This window comes from Mauremys reevesii, linkage group 18 (assembly GCF_016161935.1).
Source record: "Mauremys reevesii isolate NIE-2019 linkage group 18, ASM1616193v1, whole genome shotgun sequence".
Classification (NCBI taxonomy): Eukaryota; Metazoa; Chordata; order Testudines; family Geoemydidae; genus Mauremys; species Mauremys reevesii.
In genome coordinates, this window is record NC_052640.1 from 1,071,809 (window position 1) to 1,090,688 (window position 18,880).

An 18,880-nucleotide genomic window follows, 5' to 3' on the forward strand; every position below is an offset into this window, starting at 1 on the left:
AATTCTTAGTGCAGTGTATTTATATGCAGGGTTTGAGAATTGGCAAGAAGTGCTTCCAAACCTTAAAAACTGTAGGTGAAGAACACTATAAATTATTTTGAGATTAAGGTGTTTGTAAACGTTGCAGTAATCATATGTAGATGAAAAACATTCCTATCAAACAACCTACGTATTAGTCGATTTTAAAAATGGACAGGCATATAGTCAGATGAAGGAGGAGCTAGGCAAAATACTTGCCAAAACTAAAATTGCTTAATTTCCCCGGAAACAATTTTGAATATTTTTCTTAGTTTTTTGTCAAGAAATATAATTTTTATATTTGCATTTTTAATAGCAGATTTTAATTTTAACGTGGAAGGGAGCGACAGAATGGATGCTAGTATTCTTAATAATTTGCCTAAAATAGATGTGCTCTAGCATGAAGTTATCACAAATGCTCACAAGGTTCAAGTACAATTAGAGGGATTTTTGGAAGCAGAATAAATACTGTCAAGCAAGTTAGTTGAACTTCACTTTGCTGTCACTTGTTGAATTGCCCTTATACTCTGGATGTCCAGAAAACAAAGCAAACATAATGTAAGTACGAATAAACTGATTTAAACATGCATTATCTGTCCTAATTAGGATGACTAATTTCAAACCGAACGTACAATTTCAGTTGAAAATGTATTAACTGAAGTATTTGTTGCTTCTCTAAGAAAATAAACTTGGTATGCTGTGACTCAGATGTGTAAGAATAATGGACTTCATAAAAGTTCACCTGTAACTCAGGTTCTATTAACGGACCAAGGCATTTAGGCCAATATATCACTTGTCTTAAAACTGGCATGGGGGTGATTATCTTTCAAATTCTAAAATCTGGATTTAAATCATTAGTCTCTGCTTAACAAATAACCACAAGGTGTTGAGTTCTCCTAATACAGCTATGGTAGAGGGAGCATCAGGTTAACATGAGGCTTTGTAATTATCAGTGATGTATATGCACAAACAAGAAAGTAACCAAATTTCACATTAATGTCAAGGTTTGTTTAAAAGCCTAGCTGAATAAATCAGTGTCCCTGTTAATCAAGGGTGACATTAGTAGGGAAACTTCACTGAATAATACAAATCCCATTTTAAAAAAAAGCTCTTCTTTCTCTCTGAAGCCCCTTTCTGATATGAAGCCTGCCATGGCATGCAAATATGGTTTATAAATCGTTACATAATTTCACCGTACTAAGCAAAGTGTTACTTTGCTTACCGATGTTACTGTTATAAACCTGTGATCATGAAAACTGTGTGGAGTTGAGTAGAACATGTGTAGTTGTGTAATCATGCCTTTTTATATTGCAGAAGCCTTGTAGTCCAATGTGTGTACTTGACTTGTGACACTCTCCTTTTGTTTGTAGGCATTTTTGGTGCTTTAAATTTGTTCTTCAGCTGAAACTGGTCTTTGACTTACTGCTTTTGTGCAGTTATGTGAAAATGTCAAAATAGCCTTTCTGCTTTGCAGTAAAAACTATATTTTTCAGATCAGGACTAGTCAGCTAAAGTGGTGCCCCAGGCTAAAAGCCTCTTTCCTCTTGAAACTCTCTAGAGTTCAGCACCTGATACACTGGACTTCTAAATTAATTAAGCCATCTTAAAACTCCTCTTTCTCAGTGAATTTAACCTAGATCCTGTTTTTAAAACTGGCTTCAATGCAGTTAAAGACCACTAGACGGGGAGTTAGACTTCCTATTCTTCAGGGCCAGTTACTAATAGTAAGAGAAGTGGTCTGCAAACAGCCATCTTCTCAACTTATTTTGCAGAGATCTGAAATAGGGATCTGTGGCCTCAGAGACTGAGTGTTGCAATCCTTGAAGGATTCAGTGTAAGTTGTCTGACAGTAGGTGGCATGTTGGTTAAGAGAACATATTTCTGTTGTGCTCCAGTGACCCGCAGGCTCTACGAACAGAATGAGGAGGGAGAGCACAGTGCAGTAACACAAGCTTTTATTCGCTTTTGAAGAGGCTCTGCACTTTTGGTTTGCAGTTCCAGGCATGTCCAGCTGAGTGGCTTATCTACAGTACCAGCCTTTCTTTTGGGAGCCTGACTGATTTTTCTGGGATCAAGAGGGCAATGTGAAGAGTACTCATGAATTTATTTTTTTGTTAGCCACTCTGTGTTTTTATGCTGTGACAGTGCTGGAGAAGACACTCCTCTGTCCCCACTACAGGCAGCAGAGAAAGCTTCCCAATTAAAGTGCCCCACTCTTAATATGCAGAGGCCATCTCTTGTGTGAGAAGGCTATTATCTCCGTAGCCTTCCAGCCTGTTGTTTCTAAGGCTGCTAGTCAATTAGTGCCATTGTAGCTTTTTTTTTGTGAGGAGCCCGTCTGGCCTACTGGGAGTATCCATGTGGTTCTGGGAACTGGCCACTCATTGGAAATAAACTGCAATTTTTCAATATTTTATTTAAAGCATAAGCAATGTTTGTCAAGCTTGATTGAGACTCAAAGATTGCAGTAGATATGGGATTCTATTTCGATTCCCCAAACCTTATCTCCACGAATAATACTGGTCACCTGTAACTTTAGATTTTTTTTAAGCTAACTAATTTTGTTTCAGCAGAGAATTGCTGTCAGAAGTGTAAATTCAAAATCCAGATTTTCATTGTTAAGCAAGTAGAAAGAAAACAGCATGCAGACTAATCCCATGGGAAAGAAAGAACTCTGCTTTAACTCTCTTCTAATCAGGCCTTGTTAAGTAACTGATATTTTATGATGCAGTGAAATACTGTTACTACTTAATAAACTGCTGCAAGGTAAAACATCACAAATTGCTTTGCTTCTGTCTTGGATGACTATACCTCTGAGACCTAGGGAGGTCTTTCCTCATCTTTAAATTTTTTTAAAATAAGATGCATCTCCTTTTCCTCAGTGTTGACAGGCTAAATCTGGAATCTTGACTAAGTCAGTGTAGTGTTGCATTCTTACACTTGAAAGCAGGATTTATCTGTTGTTCACCTGGTCACAAAACAACTAGTCAGCCACCATAGTGTTTTTAAAAAATACAAAATTATGTGTGTGTTTGGAAAAAATAAATTAATGGACCTATTCGTTACCACCAACAACTTACATACATTTTGATGTAACTAGTGTTACAGATGCTGTGAAGTCACAATAGTAGCTTTCCAATGAAGGTTGTAGGACGGTTTCTTTTATGTCTGTTTTTTTGCCAACCCACCCACTCCCAATTTCTGAAAAAACGTTTTCTGCTTTCGCACAGAATTTCTTACGATGTGTCTTGTCAGAGTATATTTTCATTTTGAAAGTGGGAGTTAATTGGCCAAATTGTTTATGGCACTTTAACAAGTGCTGGTTTAGCACCTTCTGAAATGTCCTAACTTTTTTGTCCACTGGTAACTTGGGAACAACTTAGTGTAAGATCTTCAGTTTTGTCTAGTCCAGAATCCTCAATGAGAGCAAGTAAGCCAGGTGGGAGAGTCCTTGGTCATCAGGTGTTCTCCAGGGGTGTGCGAGCCTCCACAAATGGTCAGCAGACTACAAACTCTGTTCCACCTAATCTGAGCCTTTCATTTAAATGATATTAGCCAAATGTTAGTGTTTTAAGTTTGTAGTGGAGAATTTTAGGAGATACACTGTCTCCATCCAGCTGCACTCACTCGCTACAGCTGGCAGAGGTCCAGTAATTTCCCAACGGCTGCATCTCTTGCTGTGGGGAGGGCAAGTGATGGTGGGCAGCTTTTCAGTCCCCTGGGGGGGACTCTACTCTCCTCATATCCCTGAGTCTGAAACTCTTTCCGTCATTCCTATGAGATGAAGTCTCCGTAGGGCTGATAGCCGCTTGCCAGTACTGCTGGCCATTAAGGAGAATGGGGTGCCCCTGCCTGATTTACTCCTGCAGGCAGAAGTATGAGTATTCATATTTGTACCTACAATTAACTGAGTACAAACAGACATATGCAGATTATGCTAAGAAACTGGACACTGACTGTGGTACCAGTTCCCAGGAAAGGAAGAAGGGTATGACATTTATCTGTGTGCACTGTGGTATGTAGACACAATAGGTGTGAGGTAATGGTATTCTAACAAGCCTACTGCTAAACTGCCTTGGTTCTTGGGTTTTGTTGTTTTCAGTGGATTTTTGTGTTATGAAATGTGGAGAAACTAACTTGGGTTTCAAGTGTAAATGTGGTGTTCCACACATTGTCAAATGGGGTTTAATGTTTAATTGGACATTGTCAGGTCAAATTTGTGAAAAATAAGCTGCTACAAAACCAATAAAAACATTTTACATGAATCTCTTTTCAGTTCAGTGGAAATAGTTTCAACAAATATTCCCTTGTAGTGCGTTAGCTACCCAAACAGTGCAGAATTGTTATACTAATGAAGAACCAGAAAGGGAAAATGATTTGATATTTACTTAACCCAAAACAAAACCCACAACAGTAGTCTATTTTAATTGTCAAGCTAGAATACTCAAAAAGTAACCTATTGGCATAAATCATGACAAGGAAATGTAATTTTAAATTATTTCAGATTTAATTCTAAGACATGTTTATAACAGAGGTAAAGTAGTTTTTTAAATATGGCTTTTAACCTCACAGTTTCTTATTAATCCTTGGCACTCTGCATGTTCAGTCGCAGTACAACCATTGTCTAAGCCTTAAAATGGTGATTTGAAAGAATAATACTAAATGTGTACATCTGAATCATTGTTGTTTGTTCACATTTATAAATTTCCATGCCAACAAGTTTTTATTCAAACACTAACATTAAATGAAGATATTCCCCTCCCCCCCTCAATTCTCCACAAACAGAAAGAGCTAGCAGCTGATGAAGACTGCCCTAAAATGTGTGCTTACAAGTTGGTGACTATCAAATTTAAATGGTGGGGACTACAGAACAAAGTAGAAAACTTTATCCAGAAGGTAAGAGCTGCTTTTTAAATACTCTGCGGCATAGTTTAAAAAAAAAAAGTGAAAAGTTGGTACATTTTTCTTCCATTAAAATTAAATGTTAGCGAAGACATTGATCCATTCAATTTTTCAGCAAATCAAACCATTGACTTCTAAGGTCCCAAAGCTGCAGCCACTTATGGCTTTACTTGACTTCTGTGAGTAGGCGCATTGATTTCATCAGAAGTACTCATGATAGTCAAGTTAAGCACATGTATTTGCAGGATTGGGGCCTAAATGTATATGGCACTTAGGAATGTCCTTTGCTTCCATTATTCTCTCTAGTTTAAAAAAAAAAATCTATGTACGTAAAACATGAGTGCTTTGATGCTTTTCCAGCAGTATGTGCACCAAAAGTCTTGTGAAAGTTTCTTATTTTTGGTTGCTACTAATCCTGTAGTATTCATGCTTTTTTTTTTTTTTTGGTAACATTAAACTGTACAACAGCCACAGAGATTGAGGGATTACAAAGCAAAATGTAACATATACCAATGACTTAGTTAAAAGCTGCACCATACCTGACTGGATAAGTGTCCAGAGGGATCACTCCCAATGTGGTCAAAAAACAAAAATGTATCTTGCGACTTGGAATGTCCTTACGCTGCTACACTAATCAAAAAGTGAAAGACCCAAATGCGGAACAGCAATTACTGCCCGAGAACATAGACATCACTGCTGTCAGCAAAACAAGACATGCAGATGAAGGCCACTTGAGGGAAGAGGGCGGTACTTACACTTTCTTCTGGAAAGGAAAACCAGCAAGCGACAGGCGAATACACGGTGTTGGCTTTGCAATCAAAAACCTTCTAGTCATCCGCCTGACTGAGCTCCCCTTTGACGTCAACAAGCACCTTATGACCCTCCACATCTAATTGGTCAATAAGTCATTTGCCACTATCATCAGTGCATATGCATCAACTTTTGATGCTGAAGAACAGAAAGAATCCTCCTACACTGACCTTGATAAATTTTTGTCAACCATTCCAAAAACAGATAAGATAATCCTCTTAGGGGACTTAAACACAAGAGTTGGCCGAGATTCTAACCTATGGAGTAATACCATTGGGAAGGAAGGAGTGGGCAAGACCAATTCCAATGGCATCCTTCTACTCAGAAATGTGCAGAGTATGATCTTGTGATCACCAACATAATCTTCTGACAAAGCAACAAGTACAAAACAACTTGGCAACACCCCTGCTCAAAACAATGGCACCTTCTAGACTGTCATTGTAAGAACACAGGATCTATGAGATGTCCAAATCACCTTTGTCATGAGAGGTGCAGACGATTGCTGGACTGACCACCACCTGGTAAGGTCAGTCATGTCCATCAGGATTGCACTGAAACATAGAAAGCAATCCCAAATCACACAGATGGCAATACAACAGCCAAAGACTTCAATCGTCAGCGCACCAAGAGAACTTCCAAACATTCCTCAGTGAAAAACTGGCCATATGCACACTTGGAAATGACCACACAAGTGTTGAAGAAGGCTGGGAAGACCTAAAACAACCATCCATGAGGTTTGCGAGGAATCCAGTCCTGATGACAGGGGTAGCAAGACCAATGATTTGACAACAACATTGAGATTACAGTCGTTTTGAAGCAGAAGAGAAAAAGCTTTCTGCAAGTGGCAAAACCAACCACTATCTAGTCAGAAGCAGAGCTCTTTCCATCTACTCAAAGCTGAAGTTTAAAGGAGGATCCGAGAAATCAAAAACGAATGGTGGGAAGGACAGAGCAAAGCAAAAGAAATCCAAACATTTACTGACAGACATAATATGGAGAGCTTTTTTTGAGACACAAAAACCCTGTACGAACCAAGCTCATGTGGCCTCACACCTCTGAGATACGAAGATGGTAGTGCCCTTCTTAAAGATAATGAATCCATCAAAGAGCACTGGAAGGAACATGACCAAAAGCTTCTAAATCGAGAATCAACTGTGACGACACCATTGACTCCATCCCTCAGCACCCAATCTGGGAAACACTTGTCAACCCACCAGCACCTGAGTAGGTCTGCAAAGCAATTAAACAAATTAAGAACAATAAAGCACCCAGGCCCTGATGGCAAACCAGCTGAAGTACTGAAAGTGGGGGAAGAAACACCGACTAACAAGCTTCACTTGCTGCTCCTCAAAATCTGGCGCATCAAAGAAATCCCTGGTGACTTATGTAATGCGAATATAGTCACCATTTTCAAAAAGGGAGACGGCCGACTGGCAGCTATAGAGGCATTGCCCTCCTCTCCGTCACTGGGAAGTTTCTTGCTAGAATCTTACTGAATCACCTGCTCCCTCTTGCAAAGGAAGTACTTCCGGAGTCCCGGTGTGGCTTCAGACCATCACGAGGTACAACAGACATGATTTTCGCAGCCAGGCAGATCCAGGAAAAATGTCAAGAACCACACTAGGAACTGTATATGGCCTTTATTGATCTGACCAAAGCCTTCGACTCTGTCAGCCGTGAGGCTCTATGGAAAATCATGTCAAAGTTTGTCTGCCCAAGCAAATTTATCATTGTAAGATTTCTTCATGGCCAGATGACTGCCTCCATCCTGTGTAGTGGCTCTACCTCTGAGCCCTTTGTCATCCGACCTGGCACCCACCCTTCTCTTCATTTTCTTAGCCGCTATGAAAACATTAATCCAAGACCGTCTACCCCAGGGCATTGGCATCATATGTCGAACTGACAGCAACCTATTCAACCTCCCTCATCTCCGTGCCAGAACTAAAGTAGTATCAGCAACAATAACCGAACTTCAGTACACAGATGATTGTGCTATAGCTGCATACTCAGAGGATCTTTAAACAGCCCTTAATGACTTCTCTGAAGCTTACAGAAGCCTACGGCTAACTCTGAACATCGGCAAAACAAAAGTTCTCCACCAGCCAGTCCCCGGTCAATCATCAGATCCAGCAAGGAAGATCTATATCAACAAAGAACTGGAAAACATAGAATACTGTGCCTATCTTGACAGCCATCTCTCACATAGGGCAGATATAGACGTCAAGATTCAGCACAGAATTCGCTGTGTCAGCCTTGCGTTTGGCAGACTGTCTTGTCAGGTGTTAAACAATCACAACATCGAAACACATACTAGACTGTTTATAAAGCGGTTGTAATCCCAAATCTCCTCTACGGCTGTGAGACTTGGATGACGTACAGAAAACACCTGGAAAAACCTCAAACACCAGGATTTTCTTCGGAAGATTCTCAACATAAAGTAGGAGGATCATCACACTAATATCAGTGTCCTCACAGAGGCCAACATCTTCAGCGTTGAGGCCCTGATTATCCAGCACCAGCTGAGGTGGAGCGGGCACTGTGTGCGCATGCCTGATGTACGCTTACCAAAACTGCTGTACCCCCAACTCACCAAAGGAGAGAGGAAACGGGGAGGCCAAAAGAAACCCTTTAAAGACACCTTTAAGATAAACATCAAGAGAGATGGCATCGACACCACATACTGAGAGACAGCAGCCCAGGATAGGGATAACTGGTGAAGACTTGACAGAGGGAACATCCATTTTTTAGGAAAATCGCCTTGCCTTGGTCGTAGGAAGACTCCAGAAAAGAAAGGAAAGACAACTGTCATGCAGCAATCACAGCCCAACCCTGTCTTCCAACACCACCTGCAGTGTCTGCTAACGAGCCTGTGGCTCAAGAATCGGGCTCCTCAGTCACCAAAGGACCCATGAAAAATAAAATCTATGAAAGAGATCATCCTCGACCTTGAGGGATCACAGAGAGCTAGTTTTGTCACACTTTGCAATGTTTACTTCCTCTTGTTACCTGAAGCTGTTCTGAGTGAATTCTGGGAAAGCAGCATGCATTGAGATCATAGCACTAATCTACGGCTTTCTTGCCTGTAGGGTATGACCAGCATATGAGTTTGTATCATTGATATGAGAACACTATCTTACTTTTTCAACTTGAAAGCTCTCACAGCACTACAAACTGTACAGGAATTGCTACAGCCACTTTTGAATTAGACAATTACAGCTCTTTAACAGAGCAATACTACAGATGGTATAGGACTGGCAGAAATGCAATATCCAAAAGAAATTGCCAGGTACTTTAAATATAGTAGACAGATGGAAATACCCAAACTGGAACTGGTCAGGACATAGAGGCTAACCCCTTTAACTCCTAACTAAAGGTGCCAAGGAATCCTTAATTTGACTTGCATGTGCACGGTTATGTCTCTTAAAGATGCACTTTGCAGCAGCCAATTGTTCCATGCACCATATCAGGACATAATTCAGTTCTAATACGAGGGGGACAGAGAGGAGGCTGGGAGTGTAAGTGTGCCACCTACTGAATTCCCAGTGCCATTTTTTTCTTCACCTCATTTTACCACAGATGTTTTTATTACTGAGCTTGTACAGTAGCTGTGGGTTTTTTAAAAGTGGATTCTGTCCCTTATGTAGCTCATGCATTAGTGTTCTTGTGTGGTATGTATATTCTGTCTAGGATCAGATTCAGTGGAGTAAATGTATTTTGGAGAATGCATCCACAACCTTTACAAGTAGCAAAATTGCCAAACATTTTTTCTAGGAAATTTTTTTTACAAAGTGCATTTCATTTTCCTTGTTGAGAGGCAGAGAAGAGATGTAAAATCTTTTTAACTTAAACCCCAGAGTCTGGGGAGGCTGGATAGTGCCATTGTGAAATAAAGAGCATTAGACTATATAGCTGCAACGTCCTTTAGAATTTAACTCAATTCTCCTTTGGACATTTATTGATAAATCATGAGCATATTTTCTAATGTTGCTTTGTCTCCTTAAAGCAAGAAAAGAGGATATTTACCAACTTCCATCGCCAGCTGTTTTGTTGGATTGACAAGTGGATTGATCTGACTATGGAAGACATCAGGAGAATGGAGGATGAAACCCAACGAGAGCTGGAAGCGGTAAGAATGTTTTGAAGCTGTTTATAAATGTACACTCTATGGTAGTTGGGGCTGTATAAGAATCGGAGGCTACATAAATTGCTTGTGTCCATCCCGCCAACTCTGTGTGCTATGGGATAACGTGATAAATGTTATGCTCTTCACTGGATCTCCTCCACAGAGCCATGCTCGTGGAGCTTCTGCATACCATGCTGCAAAGAGCCAGGAGTTGTTGAAATGTAAATGTTTCTGGTAAGTATCCCATGTCTTGAATGCCTGCACTGAGCATCTCTTTCCACTTGTATTATATACCTAGTGCACGCAATCCCACAGCTCCCTTTTCACCACTTGTCAGTCGGACCTTGGAGCTGTCACCTCACTTCTGCATCGTAAGTGTCTTGTTTTGTTTAGTTTTCAAGCTGTAATTAGTTGATTATTTTCCCCTTCAAACATGTCTTGAAGTGAGTGTGTGCCTCACACGAGGGCAGTTGGACTTGTCTTGATAAGCATGATAGACATTGAGAAACTCCTTTCTGAAAAAAATCTGTCAGAGAATTAACAAGCACTTGGTGTTGCAGCCTTCTGTGTCTTAGAGGCTATGAATGGTCATCGTCTGACCTGTCTGTATGGTCCCAGAGGTATCTGAAAGGAAGCTCATCCTTCAAGCAGTTTTCTCCCTTTTCTCTCAGATGCTGAGGAACTAGCTAGGAAAGGACCTTTCTGCTGCAAAGTCATTTTTCAGGCTGTGGTTCTCCCACTATGAGCATTTCTCTGTGAATTCTGAGTCTCACTCTGATTTTTTTAGCATCTGCCAAAGCTACAGTTTGAACTTTGTAAGGTGTTTGCTGACCGCCTTATTGCCCAGCACCCATTTGGATTGCGGTCTCTCCTAGCACTCTGGTTCTGCTCAAATATGCAGAGTAATGAGCTGTAAGACTTCAACGCATTCGGGCTGCCAGAGACCCTGAAATAGTTTGGCTTTCTTGCCACAGACCCAGTATTGCTATTAATACCAGTTCTTCTCCAGTACAAACTGTTGCTCAGGTCAAGCAGACCTGCTTTGCTATTGATATGAACACCACCTCTGACTCCCCCATCCCCAGAGCTACCCTGGGCAAGTCTGGCTAGATCAGCCTTATACACTGCCGGTTGCATTGTGGGGAAATGGTTTTGAGGAGGAATAGAGATGCTTCTGCTCATCCCCATGAGCCCAACAAACCTTCCTAACCTGGGAGTTTGGACCGGCTCTGCTCTGGAGGCTGGAGAGGTTGTAGGAATCCGTCTTTTAGCACAGGAGTCCCTGAGATCAGCTTTGATCAGTTCTTAGTAAAAGGCCAGATATCCTTCACTCTGCTCACTCTTACAAGACACTTGATTCTTGGACCATTGGATGGGCACACTGTCTTGTATGTCTTAGCCATATAGAATGCCAAGTACAGTACGTGACCACATGATGCTGAGAAATGTCTGTCTGTGTCAAAATATTCTCTCTTTTGGATAAACTACAGATCATTGGTTTCAGAATGGCCAATTACATTGCCCCAATTGACCAAGGGTTTTCAGATCACAGAATTGGGTATTGCCTTGATTACCTTTAGTAGTTAAGTGCTTGCTGTATTCCTGAGCCGTCTTAGATGCCAGATCTTCCTTTAAGAGTTAGCACTAGTATAATACAGGATGACTGGAATTTCCTACTCAGACCTGTAGATGGCAACAAACCCAACCACCTTAAGGACAAAATATGGAGAGACTGTCAGACAGCCACAGCCAGAGGCAGTTTCCAAAGGCCACATGCTTAATATTTATACTGCTTAGTGTATTTTTCACTCCATTCATCTGATGAAGGGGGTTCTAGCCCATGAAAGCTTATGCCCAAATAAATTTGTTAGTCTCTAAGGTGCCACAAGGACACCTCGTTATGCCCAACAATGGCTCTCAGCAATAAGCTTTTTTTCAAGCACAATTTCACAATCATGATGGCTCAGAAGCATTATGTATGGTTACTCAGACAATGTTCAACTGTGTATTTGCAATATGAGAGATCTGTTTTGCCTTTGAGGGCCAAAATGCCCCATTTACTGACCCTGTAGAGGGAGTGGGTGGAAGAAATGTATTTGTCTGTTTACTCCGGTTCTAAATGCCTTCCCATATTTCCTAACTTTTAAGCCAAGGGAAAATAAATTGGCTGGCTGTTTTATCAACACAGCTGGATGTGAAATGTCCTTCCTCGTCAAGTAAGGCAGAAGAAGGGGGGGCTGCTTTGGCAGATCCCAGAAACTCTTTTTGGAATAAGATGGATATCTCCCTCCCCTTAGGAACACTTTTGCCTAGATGCCAATATGAAAGTGGATGCTTGTTATGGTAGGACATCTCTACATTAATTATTTCCAAAAGAAATCATTTCTGAATTTCCCCTTGTACTCCCACTTTATCCCAGACTGACGAGTTTGGGAAACTGTTCCATCAGTAGGGATCTGTGAAAGAGGAAAAGTGGTTTCCTATCTTTAAGGAGTTCATCAGAAGGGTTGTCTTTTATTTTATTTTTCTTAACAACCTCAGTTCCTGATCTGGTATGGGCCAGACATCATCCAGTTTCTCTGGGAAAGAGGAAAATATAGTATGAGGTGTGCACACCGCAGGTATGTGTAGGACAAGCCTCAGAGATCATGGAAAACTTCCCTAAACCTTCCCCTTGTTGTGTCTGCATGGACTGTAGATGCTTGTCTTTGTGGAGGAGGCTACCTGTTGATAGATATCTCATAGGTGAGTATCTGCTTTTTTGACTTTGCAAAAGTGATCTCAAAGATCAAATGTTCAGATTCACAAATATTTCACATAAATAGAATGTGTTCCCTGATCTTTTACTTCCAGAAGTACATGCTAGTTTGTGAAGATTTTCCTCTAACTGGGAATAAAAGAACATGGGCTAAAGAGAAATTACCAGTAACTTTTCTGTTTGTGTTCACTGCCATGTAACTACTTACATTCTGTCACTCTACTAGCAAATACTTCAATCCCTAAAATATTTGCTGTACATTAGCTCTTATCTGCCATACTGAAGTTAAACCTGGTTTTCTTGTTTTCAGGATATAACTTTTAACCTCGTCTTTTTTTAAGGATTGTGTCTGTCTGTCCTGGAAACTGGCTTTTACTTCCCCCTTCATTCTTTGCAGAATAAAGCAGATGGTTTTGTCTCTCTAGATTTAGTAGATTTAAAGCTCCTCACGATAACTTATTACATCACTTTTTTTTCAAATGTGTTCTCTGGTGACTGTTTAAAAAACATGTGGTCTTGTAGCTGGAATATCTTATTGTGAGCCACATAGAAAGGGTTGGCTCCTGCTGTTTTAAATACTCTTACTGCTCTTTCTTTACTAACATAATAGAGGTATCTGCAGGCACCTACAAAACACATTCCAAGAAGATTTTTATGATGGGGGTATCCTCTTGAGGGGCAATAACCTAATGGTAGAGTGTAACCACACATTGGGTCACCCACGATATAAGTTGAACATTCCTTTTAATTTTATCCCAAAAGAATTTCTGCTCTCCACATGCCACATTTAACTAGCCACTTGCTGAAATATTGTGGCAAATGGTAGTTTTCACTAAAACTCAGATACTTCAAGGCTGACACTTACTATTATGGGCTTGGACACCAGAGAGAAGGGTGCTCAGTGATGAGATGCTCAGCATGATAGGAATGTCCTTGCACTTCCAGCCCTGAGCAGTATTCAGCCTCCCTGGTGATATAGTCCAGGAGCTCACTGGTGTCTGCAGTTTTATGTTGTTATAAAGAAACAATTGCAGGAAGCAGCCCAGTGTCTAATTGGGTTGGCAGTTTTGCATTTTCTTGTGTTGCTTTCTGTTACTATTTGCTTTCTTTAAAATCTTTTACTTTTCTTTACTTCATTAGATTCTCTGCTAGATTTTCTTGGTTCTCCAGTTCCTCATCTGGTTGTGTTTTCATTTTGTCAGTCTTTGTTTCCTTTACTATCCATTGTTTGCTGCTTCCTGGATGCCTTTTCTCATCCCTCTTCAGTGGGTTTCTAGTCTTGCCTCACATCCTGTTCACAATTTTTCTGCACTTACCTCTATTTTGCTCTTCTGTACAATTGCTCTCCTTATGTGATCTGACCCTGTGGACACCCAGAGCACTTCTGCCATATTAAACCCTCTCCATCAGCTGACTGCTGGACAGTGTGGATCCTAATCAGAGCATAAGAAGGAAGCAGCTTGAAACTGCCAAAACTGTGCTCCCTCAGCCCTGAGAAACAGGAGAAGTGCTGTATGCTTCAAGCAGTTTGGTATAGGCTTCAGATGGCCCTTAGGAACTGAGAGGCTGCCTCCCTTTACAGCAGCTGTACATTGCTCACTCTGACTTTCCTGTCCTACAGAGTGCCCCTTCCACCTAGCCTCCTCACACCTTCAGCTGGACCTGGGACTGGCTCTGAGCCATTTAGTTCTCTCCTAATAACCTCATGACAGGTTCTTTATTTGATAGCTTACAGTTTTATTTTACATTTAGATGCGTAAGAAGGGTTCCGTTCGAGGCACAGTGGCTGCTGACGTCTAGAGGAATCCTCTGTAGGTTCAGAGGCAAAATCAAGCTGTGTAAGTGAATTCCTGGGAGAAAAAGGAGGAATCCTTTCTGGTGATGGGCGTTACTGGTGGAACAACTATTCTAAAGCGGTGCAGCCAGATTCCTTTCTTGGGACTGAACCCCTGCTGCTCCCCCTGCTTTGACAAAATCAACAGCAGGACAACAGCCCCATGGCTAGGATTCATTTGAGAGCTTCAGCATGCTTTTAGCATCATGATGGGCTCTGGGCACATGCTCAGTTCAGTCAGTAGGATGCTATAATCGTGGCACAAGCTAGCTATCACATCATACTTTATGCTTGTCTGGTGCAGAAGCTCAAAGTGCAGGCTCTACAGTTTGTCTCCTGATGTGTGCTTTGGCTTCAGGACACTTAGGCTCCAAAGCCTGCAAGAGGCTTCCTGGACAAAGTGACATTTTGCTGCTGTATTAGACCCTCTTTGTGGTTAAAGAAAATATAACTGCATTTAGAAAACCTGTACAGTCGAAATGGGTGTGTGGAGGGGACGCCAATCTATTTCCCAGTTCAAGAAAAAAAAATTCCCTAAAATGCTGCCGCCAGGGACTAATTTCCTCAGAAGTCCAAACCTTTATATTCACACCCAGTACCTTTTAATGTTCATGTTTCCTGCTCTGAGCATTTTCTCACATGCCTTTAATGGTGGATCCTGTATCTGCAGCTAACTTCAAATCCCAGCGATCCAGCGTATGGGAGTGCTTTTTGATGTCTGAGTTGCTGTTCTAATCACAAGACTGATAGCCAATCTAAAAGAGTCCCTAGAAAACTTGAACTGATACAATATGATCCAACTCAATGCTGGTGAAGGTTTGACTGCACTGCACTAACTATTTTTCTTAGAGAATTAGTAAAATCTGCATTTTTAGAGTTTAATTTTACTTTAACTGTTAGCACTTATTGTATCTTTTGTTTTTTCTGCAGCTACGTAATCAAGGCCAAGTGAGAGGAACAAGTGCTGCCAATGATGAATGATGATGGATCTGACCTGTCCCTTGCTGTGTTAATACACAGATGTGTGTGTGGATGCATGATTATCTGTATATAATTATATATACATACACGCATACTGAGGGCTGTTACAGTTTCTCCAGGGTACTATACCCATCTTCAGCAAAGATACAAAGAAAACTGCTTTCATTATAAATATCTGAAGCAAATACAAATTGACTGAGTAGTGTCATTTAAAGGATAAATTGACTGCAGAATTATGCTAACTGGTATGTTTCCTGAATGTCAGTACTGGACCAATTTATTCTCTACCTTTGTTTTATTCCCCTCTTGAATCACTCTGCTATAATTTGCCTATCTCATTATAAGCCAACAAATTCAGATAAAGTAATTTTAAATTTTGTGTTTTCCCTATGTGATTTTGGAATAGGAACTATGAATGTATTTATACCTATTTATTTCTGGATTGTCATCTAAGTCAAATGAGAAGATTTTTTTTCCTCTTTGTGAGAATTGGAAGACTTTTGCTGTTGAATGAGGAATACAATAATGGCCCAACTTTTACCCATCTTGCTGAAAGAAATTACCTGTTTTATTGGAGTTTTGTACATTGAAATTCAAATGTTTTCTTCATTAAAAATTGGCAAAATTAAGGAAAAAGGCTTGTGATTTATAACAGTTTGAACCGAACAATTTTCCAGGAGGCTTTCAGACAAAATAACTGACAATACCGGTATTGAGCCTTTAAAGTATCTTTTAGGCTGTGTAGTTTAATTGAAGGTGTAGCACTTCCCTAGAATAACACTGATTTCTGAAATTATTTTTTTTCAAAGTTTTCATTTGGAAACTATGCAAATGGTCTCAATTTCACACAGATTGCGCAATGGAATATAACGGTGACTTTTAGCTCTTTTCATGTTGAAAATTCACTTTTAAAAAAGATGTTCACTTTCAGATATGATGAAAGTTTAAATTGTAGCATCTGATGCTTCTCTGATTTATTAGAAGTAGACATAAAAGGAAAGATGGTATAATAAAGGCCTTTTTTAGATAGTTCTCAAATAGTAAGTTGTCTTCATGATTTTTTTAAAGAAAAATATTCCAATTGAAGCATATCATAGATTTATTATCAAAATGCTTGTTAAATCAGGAACAACTTATTTTTAGGACCACTAGTTAGGTAAGGTTTCCTCCCAGAAGCCTCTGTAGGGTGAGGTTTGCTGAAGGATCTCTGTCTAGTTTTTCAACCCCACACCCACACCAGACACTTGGGAATAATTGCTTATTTAATTAGCTGATAGCGGGAGTGATTCGTCTTCCTTTACAGTCAGTGGCAAAACTCTCATTGACTTCAAGGGGAGCAGATCAGGCTTTGAATATGACTAGCCCACCTAGTCCATCACCTGCAATGACGGTCAGACAAGTGGACATGGATTTTTTGTATGTCTGTACTGTATTATTGCCTCACTATCTTCCATGCTACAAGGTCAGTCTTTGGTTAGTCCTTTCTCGCCTAGCAATGAAAATAGATGTCTATTCTCTGTACCAGCAGAAGATTGGTTTTGTAAAAACTTTTAAACCATGTTTATACAACTTGCTACAAGGAGGGTTTTTGCAAATTTGTGAAACTAAGGGCTCAGTTCTCTTTTCAGTGCAGGAATGTAACTCCTACTCTCACCAATGGGAGCTAGAATACATTCCAAGGAGGGAAAGGAACCCCTATCGTTTTCATGGGTTTTTTGTTTTGTTTTGTTTTTTTTTGGACTAGCTATGAAAATTTGAGGGAACTTTGTAGTGAATGTAAATGTTTAGTTTACTTTGGCAGTCTCTGATGTGAACTACAGTAAAACAGTCAATGAAATGTAATTAAATAAATTTGATCATAAAATATCCTTTGTGTTGTGTCTTGGGTATCATCAATGTCACTTTGTGGATTTCTCATATTGCCATTTTAATTCTCTTGATCCGTGGAAACTCTGTATGAGATGGTTAAAAATCTGATGCTCTTCAGTCATTTAAGCTGAAAAAGAAAAAAAAAATTCGAATACCAATGGAAAGCCTTGAAATACTTGGAATCCGAACTGAGTAATATAAATATTTAGGTGAAATCTTATTGATAGTTGTGGAGTGTACTGTTCAACTGATTGTGTTGCTGCAGTGCTGTATTTTGTGTGTTCTGTTGATAACTGATCGGTTTTTGGTGTTCACCTTAGGAATTATTTGTCTGGAAACAGTGGCACAGTCTGCAGTAGAAAATGAGCTATGTGTTTGGATCGTGATGTTCAACATTGTTTCCTCCATCTCCCCAAGGAACCCCTCAAAGTAACTAGAACAGTTTGGTCACTGATGTGGACAGGGCCGAAATTTCTTCAACCTCAGTACAGAAAGCATGATCATCTCCCTCCTAGCAGTTTAGTCGTGTTTTCTGCAAGTTATTGCAGTAGCATTCAAAGGTCCGCTGAGGATCCTATAGTGCTAAGCATTTGTGCAGATGCAAAGGAAGGAAGCGTCCATGCCCGGAAGAGCTTATGCTTTTGTTGCATCTTGTTTCAAATGACATTTTAATGGACAATACTTGGCAGGTTCCTGTGGGCACGCTAGCAGGAGTGACTGTGCAGGAGGGATTTCAAGGAAAAGGGTAGTGACTTCCCCAAGTTCAGGCAGAATGTTCCACATGCGAGGAGTGGCATGGAGTAAATGAACATGCTTTGGAAGACGCAGACGAGTAGATAGCTGAGACTGACATTGATTGTTGTTTCTCTCTCATATCAAACTGTCAAATTATAGCTATGCAGGGCTGGGGGAAGCAGCCCTACTCCTACATCAGACACAGCATTAATGGAGGCCTGGGTTGGTTTGGTTTTGCAAAAGCTCTTCCAAGACTGATACCCCATCAGGACTGGCATGGGAATATGGCTACACAGGGATAAAAAACCTGCCGCTGGCCCAGGTCAGCTGACTCAGGCTCATGGTGCTTGGGCTCTGGGGCTGAAAAATCGCTGTGTAGACATTCAGGTTTGGGCTGCAAGGGGGGAGAGGCCCAGAGCTCAGGCTCTAGCCTAAGCCCAAATATCTACACAGTGACTCTTAGCCCCACGAGCCTGTCAGCTGACCCAGACCAGCTGCAGCATTGCCATGGTTCTGTTATCCCCATGTAGACATATCCTTAAAGTCCATCTAAAGCATGCAGTAGAAGGTAGCCAGTTCATGCTAAGGACAGTGCATTGTATTGCCACATCTTTTGACCTGTGGCTGCTAGCAGTGTTCTAGCGAATTCTGTGCTAATACATGACACCAGAAATATTGTGGAGGCAGGAAAGCATGACCACTGTGGTCATGGTAATAGCACTGTGCTCAGAGGAGCTGCTAATTCACGTGGGTTTTAGGGCAGGGATAGTCATGAGAATATTCCAATGCATGTTTCAGCGCCTGTCATGGGGGCAGTAGTGTTGTGGGGTGATATGCCAGCTGACAAAAA

At 40.7% G+C, this 18,880-nt stretch overlaps 1 protein-coding gene across 1 annotated transcript in view; it reads left to right on the forward strand.

Annotated features, from left to right (window-relative positions):
- Positions 1–17,292, forward strand: part of PITPNB (phosphatidylinositol transfer protein beta) — a 73,908-nt gene extending 56,616 nt beyond the window's left edge. The window contains exons 9-12 of the mRNA XM_039505066.1: positions 4,804–4,914; positions 9,734–9,856; positions 14,364–14,449; positions 15,376–17,292. Coding sequence (XP_039361000.1) covers positions 4,804–4,914; positions 9,734–9,856; positions 14,364–14,411 — 282 coding nt within the window. The 3' untranslated portion in view covers positions 14,412–14,449; positions 15,376–17,292. The remainder of the gene's footprint in view (positions 1–4,803; positions 4,915–9,733; positions 9,857–14,363; positions 14,450–15,375) is intronic.
- The last annotated feature ends 1,588 nt before the right edge of the window (positions 17,293–18,880 follow it).